General features: G+C 53.2%; 9 protein-coding genes across 9 annotated transcripts; 3 read left to right on the plus strand and 6 right to left on the minus strand.

Moving 5' to 3' along the window:
* Positions 1-182: 182 nt before the first annotated feature.
* Positions 183-521, minus strand: LAESUDRAFT_624619 (uncharacterized protein; the record flags this gene model as incomplete). The annotated part of the gene is made up of 3 exons (XM_040903319.1): positions 183-291; positions 343-404; positions 474-521. Coding segments are annotated over 3 exons (219 nt in total), but the record flags the coding sequence as incomplete, so codon positions are not given.
* A 1,049-nt stretch (positions 522-1,570) lies between these two features.
* Positions 1,571-2,176, minus strand: LAESUDRAFT_713746 (uncharacterized protein; the record flags this gene model as incomplete). Its single annotated transcript, XM_040907011.1, has 4 exons — positions 1,571-1,724; positions 1,777-1,809; positions 1,910-1,995; positions 2,117-2,176. The coding sequence occupies 4 exons, from the start codon at positions 2,174-2,176 to the stop codon at positions 1,571-1,573; spliced, it is 333 nt and encodes a 110-aa protein (XP_040765018.1).
* Positions 2,177-3,225: 1,049 nt separating this feature from the next.
* On the minus strand, positions 3,226-5,044 carry LAESUDRAFT_725187 (uncharacterized protein). The gene has a single exon (XM_040908771.1). The coding sequence runs from the start codon at positions 4,934-4,936 to the stop codon at positions 3,611-3,613; it is 1,326 nt and encodes a 441-aa protein (XP_040765019.1). The 5' UTR covers positions 4,937-5,044; the 3' UTR covers positions 3,226-3,610.
* Positions 5,045-5,214: 170 nt separating this feature from the next.
* On the minus strand, positions 5,215-7,258 carry LAESUDRAFT_725188 (uncharacterized protein). Its single transcript, XM_040908772.1, has 3 exons — positions 7,017-7,258; positions 5,785-6,956; positions 5,215-5,720 (listed from the first exon to the last, which is right to left on the minus strand). Exons 1-3 carry the CDS (start codon positions 7,036-7,038, stop codon positions 5,319-5,321), a joined length of 1,596 nt encoding a protein of 531 aa, XP_040765020.1. The 5' UTR covers positions 7,039-7,258; the 3' UTR covers positions 5,215-5,318.
* Positions 7,140-7,613, plus strand: LAESUDRAFT_758688 (uncharacterized protein; the record flags this gene model as incomplete). Its single annotated transcript, XM_040912482.1, has 1 exon — positions 7,140-7,613. One exon carries the CDS (start codon positions 7,140-7,142, stop codon positions 7,611-7,613), a length of 474 nt encoding a protein of 157 aa, XP_040765021.1.
* A 254-nt stretch (positions 7,614-7,867) lies between these two features.
* LAESUDRAFT_758689 (uncharacterized protein) lies at positions 7,868-9,525 on the minus strand (the record flags this gene model as incomplete). The annotated part of the gene is made up of 2 exons (XM_040912483.1): positions 7,868-9,244; positions 9,310-9,525. The coding sequence occupies 2 exons, from the start codon at positions 9,523-9,525 to the stop codon at positions 7,868-7,870; spliced, it is 1,593 nt and encodes a 530-aa protein (XP_040765022.1).
* Positions 9,526-9,717: 192 nt separating this feature from the next.
* Positions 9,718-10,638, minus strand: LAESUDRAFT_725191 (ubiquitin-domain-containing protein). Its single transcript, XM_040908773.1, has 5 exons — positions 10,588-10,638; positions 10,451-10,534; positions 10,241-10,394; positions 10,048-10,182; positions 9,718-9,993 (listed from the first exon to the last, which is right to left on the minus strand). Exons 1-5 carry the CDS (start codon positions 10,605-10,607, stop codon positions 9,907-9,909), a joined length of 480 nt encoding a protein of 159 aa, XP_040765023.1. The 5' UTR covers positions 10,608-10,638; the 3' UTR covers positions 9,718-9,906.
* A 324-nt stretch (positions 10,639-10,962) lies between these two features.
* LAESUDRAFT_651525 (P-loop containing nucleoside triphosphate hydrolase protein) lies at positions 10,963-12,327 on the plus strand (the record flags this gene model as incomplete). Its single annotated transcript, XM_040904305.1, has 7 exons — positions 10,963-11,060; positions 11,109-11,173; positions 11,228-11,361; positions 11,418-11,731; positions 11,783-11,994; positions 12,048-12,180; positions 12,234-12,327. 7 exons carry the CDS (start codon positions 10,963-10,965, stop codon positions 12,325-12,327), a joined length of 1,050 nt encoding a protein of 349 aa, XP_040765024.1.
* A 462-nt stretch (positions 12,328-12,789) lies between these two features.
* LAESUDRAFT_651560 (uncharacterized protein) lies at positions 12,790-16,021 on the plus strand (the record flags this gene model as incomplete). The annotated part of the gene is made up of 9 exons (XM_040904308.1): positions 12,790-12,951; positions 13,012-13,149; positions 13,206-13,457; positions 13,513-13,621; positions 13,670-15,243; positions 15,296-15,439; positions 15,496-15,678; positions 15,736-15,798; positions 15,857-16,021. 9 exons carry the CDS (start codon positions 12,790-12,792, stop codon positions 16,019-16,021), a joined length of 2,790 nt encoding a protein of 929 aa, XP_040765025.1.
* Positions 16,022-16,105: the final 84 nt, after the last annotated feature.

The raw sequence follows: 16,105 nt of genomic DNA on the forward strand, positions 1-16,105 counted from the left end.
CACGTGCAACGTAAACTGTCACGTGACCATGAAGCGCTGAAACCGTAACACTTCGCGTGCCCACAGTGAAAGCTCTCAAAACACATCTTTATCATACAAAGCCCTTCGCGATTCTTCTGCTGTCAGTCGACACGAACGCTGTCCTTCCACAGCGCAATTGCATTGGCGACCTACTACTTGGAGTTGCTGTTGCTGTAGGTCTGGCCACCCGGGGACGTGTACTGCGAGTATCCATCCCCGCTGTTATAGTAGCTCGAACCATTCGGGTTGCTGTAGTAGTAACTCCCGTCGCTGGAAAGGGTCATCAGGTCGGTCACAGCAGACATGACGGTCGGCACTCACTTGTTGGAGTAGTGATAGCCACTCGACCCATCGTCAAAATCACGGTGGCAGTAGTGGTTGCCCTGCAGCCGGACAATCAGCGGCGACCCCTACAGAGAAGGCACGCGTTAGGGGGAATGAAGGTAACGAACCTGATCATTCGTGCCGGTGCTTGTAATGTCGTAGTCACCAGAGCTGCTGCCGCCTTTGCCGGACATGGTGTGCGAGGGAAAGGGGTATGACTGAGCGACAGAAGGCGGTGACGATGGTGGGAGAAGAAGAAGGTTGACTGCTCCTGACATCACCTATATAGTAGGACTGCCCGGGAACTTCCGACGTCGATCACCTTCTGACGCACCTTCTCGCAGTTGAAGAAGAGGCTGTCTTTCAGCTAGACTTCTCTAGAACGATGCGCGGCGCACGAGATAGACACACGGCCAGCTTCTTCTTGATGCCATGAGGCTGCTATCTCTGCAGTTTCGCGCTCACTATCGGACGAGATGCGTTGAAGCCCGCTTCATGTAAGACATGCACGAGAACGGACTGAGAACCAAGTGCAGTACGAGGAACGCCGTCGCCGTGCAAATCTCGATGTCGCTCGCTTGAATTAGATACCAGGGCCACCTTGAGACACGGGCAGAAAATAATCAAACCGTACGTAGAACGAGGGCGCCGATAGTGGTCGCGGTCCGGACGAGTTTGTTCGGTATCGAACGTTGACGTTGAGTATTGAATTACAGAATTTGGAAGACCAGAACATTTGCATGCAATACGATCCTCAGTCGCAATACAGGCGGTTAAAACGATGATAAGGAGACACAGCGGTTATTAGACTCCAGACTACAATCTCCGATCCTAATGAGACGCAGTGTGACAGGCTGTGACTGACGCGTTCGACTCAGCCACAGACGCGACAGGGGCCACCCTGGACGAGAGTACATAGTGCAAATCACTCAGCATCCACTCTGAATTTCATCTGGAATTATTGCCTCATTGTCTGGAAACAGTGTCCCATCATAACCTGCGGACGTGTCGCACTTAGGAGATACTAACGGACTGCGAAGACTCCTACTACCAGCTAATTTGCACTAGCCGAACTACGGGAGACCCTTCATACACAGTCAGGCCGCAGAGGATTAAATAAATTGCAAACTTCAAAGCATCACGACTTCGCATGCCCACAGGTAATGTTCTGAAAACACAACTTTATCATACAAAGCCCTTTTCCATTCTTCTACCTGCCATCGTTTCACAACCTTCCACAGCACGATTGCATTGGCGACCCAACACTTGGAGTGCTGTTGCTGTAGGTCAGGCCACCCGGGGATGTGTACCGCAAATATCCGCTCCTGCTAAGATAGTAGCTGGAGCCATTCGGGTTGCGGTAGTAGTAACTCCCGTTACTGGAAAGAGTCATTACGTCGGTCACAGCAGACATGACGGTCAGCCACTCACGTGTTAAAGTAGTGATAGCCACTCGATCCATCGCTAAATTTATGGCGGCAGTAGTGGTTGCCCTGCAAGCGAACGTCCAGTGGCGAACTCCTTTTGCAAAAGGCACGCGTTAGGGGGAGTGAAGGTAACGGACCTGACTATCGTGCCAGCGCTCGTAATGATGTAGCCACCAGAGCTGTCGCCTTTGCAGGACATTGTGTACGGGGAAAAGTGGTATGGCTGAGCGACAGAATGTGGCGATGATGATGGTTGAAGAAGAAGATTAACGGGTCCTGACTCCTGAGGGTCACTTTATAGTAGCACCGCCCGGGAATTTACGTCGACTCCACCTCTGACGCACCTTTTGCCGCATGAAGAAGACGGCCGCATCTTGGCAGTTAGACTTCTCTAGAACCGTCATGTGCGGCGCACGATAGACACACCGCCAGCCTCTTCTTGTTGCTACGAGGCTGCTATCTCTGCAGTTTTCGGACGAGAGGGGTTAGCTTGCTTCATATGAGGTATCAAGAAAACGCATTGAGGACCAGGTACCGTATTGAGGAACGCCACTACCGTGCATATCTCGATGTGATCACCCCTTACACAGAGACGCTCTCTCTTGAATTAGCCGCGGCACGCGCCACAGACGCGTCGCACAACTTGCTAATTAGGTCACGTGGGTCGCGTTTTCAGGATGTTCTGAGCTCAGTCTTGCAAATAAGATAAATAAATGTTGCTAGGCTCACAAGAGGCTGCTGCTGTTGGGAGTGGCCGACCGATGACACTCTTGGTGGAACGCGCTCAACGCGTGGGGAAGGACGAACGCCAAGCGACGGCTGAAACACGTCGCAGGGCGGCACCTGGAAACGGAGCGGGCGAGTACGGAAGGATGGAAATCATATAAATACGCACCTGTAGTACTGTATCCCTAGTCATTCGTGGCCTTAAACGGCCTCTCACTCCTCGCGCACACGAGACAGGAAGGTGGCGTCTGGCTAATACCGAGGCCGCACCATAATTCCCTAGAGCTGCTTCCTACCTTAACTCCTCTTATTGTTTTTTCACCAGTGTCAATGTTGTGCATCCATCGAAAGCGACGTCGTGTACGTTTCCCATGGATCTATACAGGTCCGCCGGCCTTGGACTCGGAGAAGGTGGTCACTTTCCTCAGCGACTCGAGGTCGGAATCTCAGGTTTGGCTGATTTAAGATGTTGAAACACTTCTTGTGAACCAGGAACACTAGGTGAAAATGTCAAATTCTTGCGCGGAGGCCCTGTCTCGTACGAACTGCCGATATACATTCGCATGTTGAGAGTGTGTACTTGTAGATTGAATAATAATGGGCTTACAAGACAGCTGAACACAATTGCAAGCCGATCTTCTCGCTATGTATAGAGAAAGATCAGCAGCAGTCTTTCATATCTGGAATGACGACCTTAGATGAGCAATTCAGCTAACTTTACGCTCCCGCAGAAACGAGCGATCTCTGTCATGTATATCACATAGACACGCCTTGCTTTGCATCGTATCCGTATTGCACTGTTATGCCAATTGCAAGAAAGCACAGCCAAAATGCCGGATGATATGAAACTATGCCGAGTGTTTGGTGACGATGAACATATGAAGTATGACGGAGCAGTCGCAAAACGGTGGACGATGAGGTATATGTGGAATTACACTGGCTCTATAGCATGAACGAAGGGTGAGATATCAATGATAAATAGTAATGGTGCAGATACATTAGTTCCTCCTAGTATGCGGGATGAGTATACCTAGAGTAGCCTTAGCAGAACGTCAACATATGTGTGGAAGCATTCAACAAGAGGAAGTATCATAGCCCACGCTCTTAACAGTCTATGACGCACTTGCCATGATGGCTTGTGTCTTCAGGTTCGCCTCGTTCAAAGCCTTCTCGAATGCTTGCAAATGTTCCTGGACCAACTTCCTCCCATCTATCCTCCGTGTGCTATGTAGCCTCGGTGTGCCCGTAGAGCCTCCTTCTATCCCTGCCTCCCACTGCTGAATCTTCGCGCGACTGCGCTCCGCGTTCTCCCACTCCGCCCGCCATCCACCCAGCTTGTTCTTCAGCGCACGAATTTTCCGCCCTGCCTCTGTGGTCGCTGCTGCGTTGACCTGAGCGTGTTCCGAGATGACGGCGAGGGATGTTACAGCAGATGACGTGAATGTGCGCAGGTAGGCCAGCTGAGGCAGAATACTCGCTGGAGTTGGTGATCCCTTCAAAGGTGGGGGTGGCGGGAACGATGACTTGACTGGCGTCGAAGGATCGTATTCATCGTCCTCGTCGTTGAGCCGCTCTCCATCGAGGTCCGTCTCCCAGTCATTGGCCAGGGTCGAGCCTGAGAAGGACTCTTCCGGAATGGCCTCCAAATCGCTGTCCGCGTCCGCGCTGCGCGGTGGCTCATCTAGCAAGTCGTCCAGCGCGTCTAACCGACTAAGAGCCTCGGTCCCGCCAACCTCGCCCGCGATCTTCCTAAACTCACGTTCGCACTGCAGCAGTTCGCGCACCTGTCCTTCTCGTTCATGTGCAGTGTCATTGATGCGACGAATCATATCCGATGCGAGCTTTTCTAGGTTTGGCTGTGTGGGGGACTGGCCATGGTCTGCGTCGAGGTGGCGGAGCTGTGTGAGGAACTTCTCAGTGTACTCCAGATCCTGCGCGAGCACATTCATCGGATCTTTATCAGGCTGCATCCTCTTCCGAGGCGATGGGGTAGGGCTATGGAAGGCTGGGTCCACATCTGGAGGTACGCGTTCCTGAAATGATGTCAACGTGTGGCCACCATTCAGCTCAGCATCCGGATTGTATTCATCCTGCATTGCCGGGGGCTCCATGACAGCAGCATTTTCTCCCTCAGGATCCTCATCTATGCCCTCAGCACCTTCGTCATACTCGATTCCAAATTCTTCCGCTAGCAATCGGGATCCGGCGCTGGGCTCTGGCATCAATGCCACTGCCAATTCATGTGCCAACGAATATCTTGCATTAGGCCCCTCCTCGCTCATTGACTGTGCCATGGAGGGAACGCGGAGTGGTGTCGATGAGTGGCGCGAACCGCTGCTTTGGCTTTGCCGAGAGGCTGTTCTGCGCGGGAGAGATGCTGACGCGCTGGAGAGGAAACGCGAAGTGGTCGACCCGAAGACATCGTCGTGGTCGGCCATGGAAGCCATCCCAGCAGCTTGTATACGTGAGTCGACTAAAGAAAGAGCGCGCTGGAGGTAAGACAATGAAGGAGAGAGGGAGGAGAGTTGATTCTGACTTTGTGATTGACTGACAGACGGTCGCTCTGTGTTTCTGATTTGGCAATCGGGTTACGTGTCACGTGCGTTGTGGCTGCACCATCTGAGATTTCCGATCTACGAGATCCAAACAAGATCTCAGGTTTGTGCTTAAGGCATACACCGAGGCAAACTCGACGAACTGCTTCCGCCGCGTATTTCAACCGTAAATATTGAATTTCTACCCAACGCAGTAAGTACAACAAGCCACGGCTTATATATTGTCCAGGGCGTGACGCTCTTCTACAGCAAGCGCGATGATTGTCTACCGTGACCGTCCAGTTCCAGCGTTTCTTGACCTAGACCTCTGCAGCCGTTGTGAAACCGCAATGGGGATAATGCCGCTGGGGAACAACCCTGCGAGCGCCCCGCCGTAGTCATCTACCTCCAATATGTCCCACACTCCGGGCTCTTGCAATTCGAGTAACGCTTTCACCGACTCGCGCCCGCGTATCACCGGCTTCCATGCCGTATCTCCCGTCCGCTTACACCAGCCGACCGCATCGACGAAGGAGAAGGTCGTAACAGAAGGAAAGGCTCTTGCGAGATGCTTGGTGACCATTTGATGTTGTAGGGGCAGGTTGAGCTGCCACACGGCATGGAGGAAGCGAAGGTCAATGTGGGTAAGCAATCGACTGCCTGCCAGCGAACAAAGGCTGTGGACGACCTATGGTGATTTTGAAATGGTGAGAAAACATTTTCACCACTTGATCTGATTGACGCGTACGTACAACTTCTAGAGGCGTATCAAGCGTGTGCATCGGATAACAGATCGATAGCTTCGTCAACTTGGGCGTGTATTCAAGCAACTTTGGATAGGCGTGAACCAACCACGCCGGCACCTCGAGTTCCCGCAAATGAAACCGTGCCAGTGACTGTAGCAGGCTCTGGTTTGCGCATAGGCTCGGTATGAGCCAATCACGGAAGTCAAGCAGACTCAGGCGCCATAATGGCTGTTTCTTCAGGAACGTGTCAAGCAAATATGGTGGGCAACGTAACTCCTGGAGCTTCGGCAATGCTGTCCTAGCTAACGACAGCATCGGTGCATCCAGTGCTTCGCCACCGCCGAGCGGGTCTTCTTCCATTACGCCGATGATGGAAAGATCTATGATGGTCGGGGTGCGATTTAGGAAGGCGAAAAGCATGCATGCCTCCCGCGGTTCAAAGGGGATCTCTAAGCACTGCAAGGCGGATACCACTCCGCTTTCCATGACCGCTCGGGCGAGTCGCCACTCGGTCGTCTTCAGCGAGCGGAGCGCTGGCGATTTGGCGAGCGATGCTAGCGCTGAAATGTAGGGGCCCACAGCCTCGACAGCTGTCACCTCCACACTTGTTAGGCGCGCTAAGCTGCGGCTCGGCGATCGGGTTCCCGGTCCTGCTTTACTGAATGCACAGGACCTGATGGACAAGCTCTCTAGCTTGTGCAGGTTCGTTGCGGCCCGAAACAAGTCCAATGTAATCGGCGTGCGAACAAGCGATAGGTTTGTAAGGTTGGGAAAGCGCGGGATAATCTCTATGTGTCGCAGGAGATCGGGACACGGAGACGACGGATCGCCTATGCGAAGAGGCAGCCAATTGAAGACTTCGAGCCTTTTGACAAAGGTTCCGAGCAAGCACGCCGTCTCGTCGCCTCTGCTGAGCTGCGTGAACCATTTGGTGCGTGGATTCTGCAACATTCTTTCGGCCTTCATGTCCGCGTTACCGACGAATGCCACGAGGTCGAAGAGCTTCGGGGTGCTCAAAGCGGCGAAGAGGCGGCATACCAGGCTCAGATTGAACAAGATCGCCTTGCGCTCCGGGACGGGGACTTCCCCCGCATCATCGCACAACTCATCCACGATGAGCATATACACGTCGATGGGGATCGGAGGAAGATGCCTGTTCCCAATACGCCGCGCGGGGCCTGCGATCATGCGAAGGATCTATTCCAGAAGCATTCCACACTCGCGAAGCAAGCACTTACTGGTCGAATTGCGGACTGCCATTTCTCGTGGGTACACGCGTGCTTGGATAGAAACAAAGGCTCTCAGGAGGGTGTGGCGGTTCAGAGAAGCAGACACAGGGAGTCCGGCGCAGACAAGCCCTTATGAAGTCCCCCTGGGCGCGTAACCATCACCCAACCTTCCGTCTGCTGTCCTCGCCGGCGCCTGCGGGCGTTCTGTGGAATCAAGCCATCTATTCGGAGCACATGCCGCGGCCCAACAGCTCGCTTACGGGCGCCACGATCAAAGTGCATTTAGCCTCCACGCACGGGCGGCGCCACGCAGGCGCTTGCCTTTGGTCGCCGACGCGTCTTAGCGCCTCACCGTGGGCGCGTCAAATATTCGTCACGCCCCTCGTGCAAGGCTCCGTGTTCCTATCCGCGCTCATCCTAAAGCCGCGACTGCACGCCCATGCGGATCTGGCGCTTGACGGCTGCGGATGCCGCTCACCATACCCCAAACAATTCGAAATCTCGCCCTGGTTTCACCGGAGTCTCGCGATGCGTGGACCTAGACGCAAGAGAACTCCGCTACGGGCGAATCACCGCCTGTTCCGTCGGAGGCGCTCAGCGAAGTGAAGGCGTTTGCAGTGGCGTGCATTATGCCAGGTGACGGCGATGTTATAGAATCTATTCGTTGGTAAGGTACTGTCATACTGAACGTGAACTCTATCGGGCAGTCTGATGCGGCTCTACAGGTCAAGAAAGCTGTGCGAAGATCACTGTCACTTTAGTAATACTCCCGGGATCTAAGAAAGGCGAGCAGATGACAGCATGCGGATGTGGGCAGGAAGACGATCTTCCATGAAAGTTCTCTAGGGTATCAGCAAGATCTAGTAGTCGCGGTACTTGTCTAGGATGTCGACGTAATACTTGGCAAGGTCGGCTCCCGAATCCGATGCGTGGAGCTTGTCTAGGTTTCCCGTTGCGGTGTCTGCAGGCGCCGAAACATCCATCGTGACCAGCGATGGAAACAACAGACGGATGAACGTGCGGAACGACGATGCAGAGCCTGCTGTTGGCGGAAGCCTCCCAATCCGTACGTATCGCAGCGCTTGCTGTGAGAACGCGACGGGACGCGGGCGCTCGGCCGTATTCGCAGGCACGGGAAGAATGATAGAAGAACTGCTTGTGATGTCAGGGATCTCAACGGGTAGCGCCAGGGAGCGCAGCATTGGACAGGATCTTGCGAGCGCCGCGTACGAACAGGTTGTCATGCGACGGCTGCAATCCTCATCGTCGAGCGTGCCAAGGTCGAGATGCTCCAGATGAGGCCACCATGAGGCGATTTCCTCTATATCTTTGTCGCACAGGTCCGGCGGCTTGGTCGCCGCCACGCTGAAGCGTCGCAGGAATTGCAAGCGTGCGAGAGGGCGTAGGATGGCTATTGTGAACCAATCCGACGTTTCGCGCGCAGATTCAGGGTCGTCTATCTCGTCGAAGTCAGGGAAGTGCTGTATGGCAAATTCCTGGAGGCTTCCTGAGACCCGCGCAGACAGGAGTTCACACACGTCGTGGAGAGATGATACGCCAAGAGGACAATCAGCATCCAAATGGATCGAGCGCATGACATCCGGCGGGACGAGCGGCAAGAGAGCGACAAGTAGTGCCGGCTCTGCTCGAATGGTGAGATGCTGTAGCGAGGGGAAAAGCTGTGAGACGGAACATGGGAGGGCCATGCGGAAGTCGATGGCGTCTATGTGTTGAGCGTTAATGTCTAGTTCTGATAGATGCGGGAATGCCGCTGAGATCGTGGCGAAGGTCTCTGCACTCAGACAGATTCCCATGTGCAAGTCAAGACTCCGGAGAGACGTGTACGTGGCAAGCTTCTGATCCAGATGCACTGAGACGCTGCCTCGCATGCGCAGTGAGTGCACCCCTTTCGCGGTCATGAAGAGCTCGTCTAGGTAATCCGCGACAGCGCTGCTCCTGCGCTGCACAGCCTTGTCGGTATCGGCGCTGTCCGGTCTGGGCGAAAACCCGAGATTGATGTCCACTTTGCACACTGCCCTGGAGATGCTCCAACATGCCGACGTTTCGCATCCCGCCTGCGAGAAGCGGACGGATCGGAGGTTTGGCAGGAAGATGAATGGATGGAGCGAAGGCGGCATGCTGATGCTCTCCGTGTGCTTGATGCTCCTCACACGAGCAGCGTGTGAATGGAGCCGTGCAAATGCTGCAGCAGTTACGTTCTCTGGTGACATGAATTCCTTCATGAGGTGGCCATGTCAGGTGTCAGCAGCAATTTAAAAAATGACAGATTTGCCTAACGTACCACGACACCATTCTTCACCCCAAAACCAGGAAGTAAGGACAATAGAGGTCGGAGGCTGTCTAGGCGACACCACAGCCTGTCCTCCGCTGGATCGTACCAGAGCCGGCAGCATCGAGCAAGTTGAGCGAGAGTCCAGCAGTACTCCTTCTCGGTCCAGTGGGAGCACGCTTCTAGGACGATTTCAAAGATCTCGTCGATGCAGAGCGCAGCGTGCATCGCTCTTCTATGTTCGGTGCCGGACTGTGCAGTAGAGGTGGAACGTTAAGAGATGAAAATCATGTTCGGGTCGGAGCCGCTATATACTAATCAGCGACCCGCACAGTGGCCGCCACCGCAAGCGTTTCAAATCCGTCAGAAAATTTTGGCGAAAGAGATTCTCATTGGTCGGCCTGGACGCTCTGATCGAGATCAAAAGGATATAAAGACAGCGAATGCACTGAAGCTGGAGGAAAATGTCGATAGTCCGAGTACCCTCCAGGGTGCACGTTCCTTTCATGACTGCGCGATTCCAGCCGTAGAACAAGAATAATAGAGCGCATATGATAGATAATCGTGTGCTACATACAACAACATGTCCCCTACGTGACTATGAGGCACTTATGCCGTAGGCGGCTTGGTGCCGTCCTGGAAGGTGTAAGTCAAGCCACATTTGCCGCAGTATTGACGGTCCGTGTGGTTAGCCATCTATAGACGAACGTCTTAACAACTGGAAAGTGAATAATCGATAGCGTTACGTACGAAGATACCAGCTCCGCACTCAGCAGTAGGGCACTCCCGACGAAGACGCTTAATCTTGCCGTCGGACTCCACCTGGTAGTACTTCAAGATGGACATCTTGATCTTCTTGGGCTTATGCTTGATCTTCTTGGGGGTCTGTCGAGAGGAGAGTTGAATATGCCACAAGCGACGACTCTACAAGACATGCACTCACGTTGTAGGTCTTTTTCTTGCGCTTCTTAGCACCACCGCGGAGACGAAGCACAAGATGAAGGGTAGACTCCTTCTGGATGTTGTAGTCGCTGAGGGTGCGACCATCCTCAAGCTGCTTGCCTGCGAAGATCAGGCGCTGCTGGTCGGGAGGAATGCTGAAGAGCAACGTCAACACCGAATGCAAGCCGTACAGTACTCGACATCCACTCACCCCTCCTTATCTTGGATCTTGGCCTTGACATTGTCGATGGTGTCCGAGGACTCGACCTCGAGAGTGATGGTCTTACCCGTGAGGCTATAGAAAACGTCAACTCATGTTACCTCACTCTAGCAGCCAATTCTACATACGTTTTGACGAAGATCTGCATCTTCTTGCCGGACGCCTCTGTCTGTCCAACGAGCTAAACGATGGAGTCGTCGACAAGAGCGAAAACGAGTGTGAGAAGGATCAAGCGCCTGAGGATTGTTTTAAAACGCCTGATTGGTCAGTTGCCATTTGAGGCTTGTTGATGGTCCGTGCGCGTTGGTAACAAAGTTCAGGCGGAGTTATATTGTTCCGGCAAGCGCCGCTAAGTGAGACACGTCGCGCGTGACACGCGTTTCGACGCGTCTTGACCTTGCCACACTACGCGTACTTGTCCTTCCTCCACGCGCCGCGGGCAATCCAATAACTATATTCTTGATCGACAGCGCGCAAATATGGACTCTGATGAAGATGTTCAGATGAGGGACGACGAGAGCACTCCTCAGCCCTCGATGAGCAAAGGAAAGGGCAAAGCGGTCGAACACGAGAGTGGCTATGATCCTGAAAACCTACCATGGTGCGTTGACGCATCGATATGTTGACCTGCCGACTGATGTCGCTGTAGGGTAGAGAAGTACCGCCCTGTCACATTGGATGATGTCGTCTCCCACAAGGACATCACGAGCACGAGTGAGCCTCACCTAGTTGTGTCGCACTGACTGTTCTCTGAATACATCCCGATAGTTGAAAGGTTCATTGAACAGAACCGGCTACCTCATCTCCTCTTTTATGGACCTCCGGGGACTGGTAAGACATCCACTATCCTCGCCGTGGCTCGGCGGATATATGGGAAGGATTACCGCAGGCAGATTCTCGAGGTGAGTTGTTGCCTATCAGAACGTTGCACCTATGCTGACTGGTTCACAATGCTCAGCTCAATGCCTCGGACGATCGTGGTATCGACGTCGTCCGTGAACAAATCAAGAACTTCGCAGAGACACGCACGCTGTTTCAGAAGGGCTACAAGCTCATCGTTCTTGATGAAGCGGACATGATGACAACTGCTGCACAATCAGCTCTTCGGCGAGTCATTGAGCAGTATACCAGAAACGTCCGCTTTTGTATCATCTGCAATTATGTGAACAAGATTATACCAGCTATTCAGAGCCGCTGTACACGCTTCCGGTTCTCGCCACTTCCCATAGCTGAGATAGAGAAACGGGTAAACACTGTCATGGAGGCGGAAGGGTGAGTCGTACGGTTTTCCTGTGTGGTTATCACTCAAGCTGCCTTTGGTAGGGTGAAGATTACAGAGGACGGGAAGAAAGCGCTGCTCAAGCTGTCGAAGGGAGACATGCGAAGAGCACTCAACGTCCTGCAGGCTTGCCATGCAGCATACGACCTCATAGGCGAGGAGGAGATTTATCACTGTACGGGCAGTCCACAGCCAGCAGACATTGAGATCGTCGTCAACTCGATGCTCGCGGATGACTTTACTACCTCGTATAAAAGTGAGAAGCTTTCCTTATCCTCTTAATTATCTTTAACGCGTCCTTTGTTGCAGTGATCTCAACATTGAAGGTAGAGCGCGGTCTTGCGCTCCCGGATCTGATCAACGGAGCATATGACTACATCGAGACCATTGATTTCAAGCCACATGCTCGCATATATCTTCTCGACTTCCTAGCGACAACAGAGTAAGTTCGTGTTATGCAATTGACCCCGCTTCTTGACTTTGATCATTTTGCAGACATCGCCTGTCGTCCGGTGCAAACGAGAAGATCCAGTTGACGGCGTTGCTTGGAGCCTTCAAAAACGCAGTGGAGATTTCTTCCAAGTCGTAGTAGTTCATTTCTTTATTATCGTGTTGGATACTGGCAGACTGCTCAATGACAATCTGGACTCGTGATGAGTGATCTGAATGCCTATAATATGTCGATTTGAGTTCGAAAACTGAGGCAAAAATTTGTTTGAATAGCCGTGTCATGTTCGTCGAAAATACATCTGAGATGCCCGACGGTCGCGGATTATTTTGCGATCTCTGCGGCAGCGGCGCGTTTATAAGCCTCCTTGAGACACGGTGGCGCTCCGCGAGAGCCACCGCGGGCCACGTCGCAGGACGCCCTCACGTGGGCGGCCAAGCGCCACTTCTCTGGGTTGCACGAAGGCAGCACGCTCCTTGCGTGCATGCAGCTCTCCACGGTTACCACCTGTTCTACTGGTTGCTTTACAGGCTGAGTCTCGGTTTCGGCTGGACTGCTCATCTTTAGTACATACTGCCGGCTGTCTTTTCTTAGCTTCGCACGATGGCCTTCCCAATCCCTGCACACTTGCCTCGCAAGAAGGATGCTCAGGATGTGTCTACTCAGATTCTCACTAAGGTGTCAGAGACGCCTTTGAAGTCGCTGAATTCGCAGCTCGCATCTTCGTGGGTTGCGGAGCTCGATGATGCCATTGCCCAAACGAAGGTAGATGAGATTCTCTGCATCATAGCCTTCCAATCAACCTGATGCATCGTCGCCGTTCAGTCTTGCATTCATGAGCGAATATCAAACGATCTTCCTGCCTTCAACGAGCAACTCTCCAGTGCAAAGTCTATCCAGGAACGGCTGCGGTCTCTGACTGCCAATGTGGATACGTTGAGCGACGGGCTGTCTAATCCAGAGGTGCGACGCAGCACATCGCTGTATGCTCCCGCTTAACATTTCCAGGTCCTCTGAAGTCAGGTCTCATACCAAGGCTCGTAGTCACGCTCTCCCAGCATGCTCAGCTCGCGCACGAAAGCTTGGACGCAGACATCAAGAGCAGAGCCGTGTCACACCTCCTTCGTTGCAAGAAGGATTACTCCAGTCTGGCCGAGTTGGTTTACAAAGGACAGCTACCAGACGCTGTTAAGACCTGCGTGAAGCTGGAAGCTGTTTTTTCCGAATCTCCTGATCCCCTCGCTCGTAGCGTAATCATGGGTGAACTACAGGTGCGTACTGTCAGATACTTGGTGAATGGAAGACTATAATCATTTCGATATTCAGCGCAGTTTTCGTGCAATGCAGGCCCGAACTGAGGAACAGCTGAGCGACGCATATAGTCGGGGCCTCACTATCTGCTCTTCCGAATTGGTCATCCGTCCTGCCGTGCAAGGTGTGTACAACTCCTCGCTGTCTATCAGATCGTTCTGACTTCGCGCAGTCAGGCAGTCGGAGACGATTCTGTCGCTGTCTTCGGTACTATCATCCCTATCAAATACCGCGCTTGCATCACATCTATCCTCTCTACGTCGCGATATCGTGTCGCACTATATCGAATATCTCATGAAGCAGCCCGCGAGCGTCGTCGTCTCTGATGCAGCCGCTATGACTGGTAACAGTGAGCACAAACTCGTGGTATACCCTGCTCCGCCGGAGACGTCGGACCTGTCCTTGCGGATCGACAACTTAGCGACGGCGTTGACGTTCCTTACCTCCAACTTCCTGTCGAATCTGCCGACGCCCGATCGAACGTCGTTTGCTTTATCACTATGCAGGCCAACACGGGATGCTTTGCTATACAGGTTGCTGATACCCTCTCTGCCTTCGTCTCTTGAGCTGCTGCCAGGGTTCTTGCAAGTGGTCGATCATGCCTGTCAATTCGAGGAAAAGTTCGTATGCACCATGCTTGGAGACAGCGACGGCGAGCAAGGCATCAGAATTTGGGCTGGTGCGGTCAGTCTTCATTACGAGCGTAAACGGCGTATGGAGCTGCTGGAAGCTGCCCGTGTGAAAATCATGGCTGCAGAAGATGAAAGTCGGACGTTCTACGTCGACTTGCAGATTGCCACCGGGAATGGGCACAGTGTGCCCGCACCTGCATCCGCACCAAATCCCGAGCCCATCGAGGAAGAGAGTGAAGCGGCTTGGGGTTTCGATGATGATAAGCCGACCCCGAACGACGCACTGACTTCAAGCCAAAGCCAGAACGCCCCGACGGAGGAGGCGAATGGATGGGACTTCGACGACGACGTGGAGCCTGAGCGTCAGGACGGCCAGCCTGAAGAGCGTTCGACCGAGTCGACAGACGAGAATGCGGGAGGCGCGTGGGGTTGGAATGACGATGACGACGCGTCCGAGACGCTTAATGGGGACGACTCATTCGACAACCCGTGGAATGATAGTTTAAATGAGGACTCACCTCTGGATAAAGGTGCAAACAGCAAACCTGCATCAATACCGAAACCGGCCAAACGGCTAGAGAAGCTATCCTCGAAAGGGAAGCGCGCACAGGCAGGTGCATTCTCGCCTTCTGTCCAATCTCCTGCTCTGGTGCCGCCTCCTCCGCCAACACCGATGATGCCTGCTGTGCCCCAGCGAGCTGCACCGGCGGTACCATCACCGCCTCCGCAGAAAGAATCGTACATGGCGTCCGGACGTGTGAAGGATCTGTTACAGCATATGCAGCACATCCTGGACGAGGCAGCTAAGTTGGTTTCGTCTGGCGTGTTCAACAAATACCCGACGTCACAATCCGCGTCCGGATTGATGCTAGTGCAAGCTGCACCGTTGACATTGGACCTTTACCGGGCAATGTATCCTGTGAGGTTCGCTAACGCACTGCGAGGTTCCCCGAAACGGTCTATGCGGTTTTCTAATGACTGCATATACATGGGTGGGGAAGTCGAGAAAATTGCTTCTGCCATGGGCCAGTCTTTATCATCTGTGAAAGCATCACTAAAGGAGTGTAGTGAAAGATTAGAGACCCTTGGTAGCAGCTGGTTTGAGGAGACCCTCGTACGTCTTTGCGTGCCTTATCAATACGACCTTCCGATTGACCACATCACAGGATCGACAATGTCAGGGCATGAACGAGATCCTTGATGAAGCAGGAAATTTCGTGGAGACGACAGATCAAGAACGTTTCGACGAGTGTGAGAACGCCGTGACACGGGCGCTGCAGCGCGTACGGCAGCTCGCTCAGCAGTGGAAGGTACGTGATGCAGGGACGCTCCGTGGCAGTTATCTGACCATGTACAACTGTTTAAGCCTGTTCTAAACAAGAGCAAGTACTACGATGCGGTGGGGCTGGTACTGGATGCCGCGCTTTCTAGGATCTTGTCGGATATACTCGCTTTGCCTGACATCACTGAGGTGGAATCGCATCGATTGAGTGAGCTGTGTCGTATCTTGAATGCGACGGAGGGCTTGTTCGTCGAGGATCCTGAACAGGTAAGAGATGCATTGGTGCGACTGCGAGGACGTCCGGTTCAAATTTTGTTGCTGTAGCCTTCCTTCATCGTGGCGTACGTCCCATCCTGGCTGAAATACTCATACCTCTCCGAACTACTCGTGCGTGCCTTCCTATCCTTTCGCAGCCGTCCGAGCTGATGTGGTCTACTTGACGCAGGAGGCCTCCATAGCGGATATATCATATTTGTTTGATGAGGGTGCCTTGGTCGATTTCGAGATCGAGGAGCTGGTGAAGTTAGTACAGGCACTCTTCGCGGACACGCCGCTCAGAGCCAACGCTATCCACAAGTTGCTTCACGGATATCCTGTGCCATCTCAATAGTCTAGTCGATAGTTGGTACTTTCCTGTTATTACTACGATACCTCTGGACATTATGAGCCAGCACTAGTTAGCGATTCCTGTCGT

The sequence above is a fragment of the Laetiporus sulphureus genome (assembly GCF_001632365.1).
Source record: "Laetiporus sulphureus 93-53 unplaced genomic scaffold LAESUscaffold_16, whole genome shotgun sequence".
Classification (NCBI taxonomy): Eukaryota; Fungi; Basidiomycota; class Agaricomycetes; order Polyporales; family Laetiporaceae; genus Laetiporus; species Laetiporus sulphureus.

Excerpts from the sequence above, each read along its gene's own strand:
- LAESUDRAFT_725187 (XM_040908771.1), bottom strand. The coding sequence starts at position 4,936 with ATGGCCGACCACGACGATGTCTTCGGGTCGACCACTTCGCGTTTCCTC.
- LAESUDRAFT_725188 (XM_040908772.1), bottom strand. The coding sequence starts at position 7,038 with ATGGCAGTCCGCAATTCGACCA. Across the intron at positions 6,957-7,016 it reads GGCAGTCCGCAATTCGACCA|GCCCCGCGCGGCGTATTGGG; the intron begins GTAAGTGCTTGC and ends GCATGATCGCAG. Across the intron at positions 5,721-5,784 it reads TTGATACGCCTCTAGAAGTT|GTCGTCCACAGCCTTTGTTC; the intron begins GTACGTACGCGT and ends AAATCACCATAG.
- LAESUDRAFT_725191 (XM_040908773.1), bottom strand. The coding sequence starts at position 10,607 with ATGCAGATCTTCGTCAAAAC. Across the intron at positions 10,395-10,450 it reads AAGATCCAAGATAAGGAGGG|CATTCCTCCCGACCAGCAGC; the intron begins GTGAGTGGATGT and ends GTTGCTCTTCAG. Across the intron at positions 9,994-10,047 it reads AGTGCGGAGCTGGTATCTTC|ATGGCTAACCACACGGACCG; the intron begins GTACGTAACGCT and ends GTTCGTCTATAG.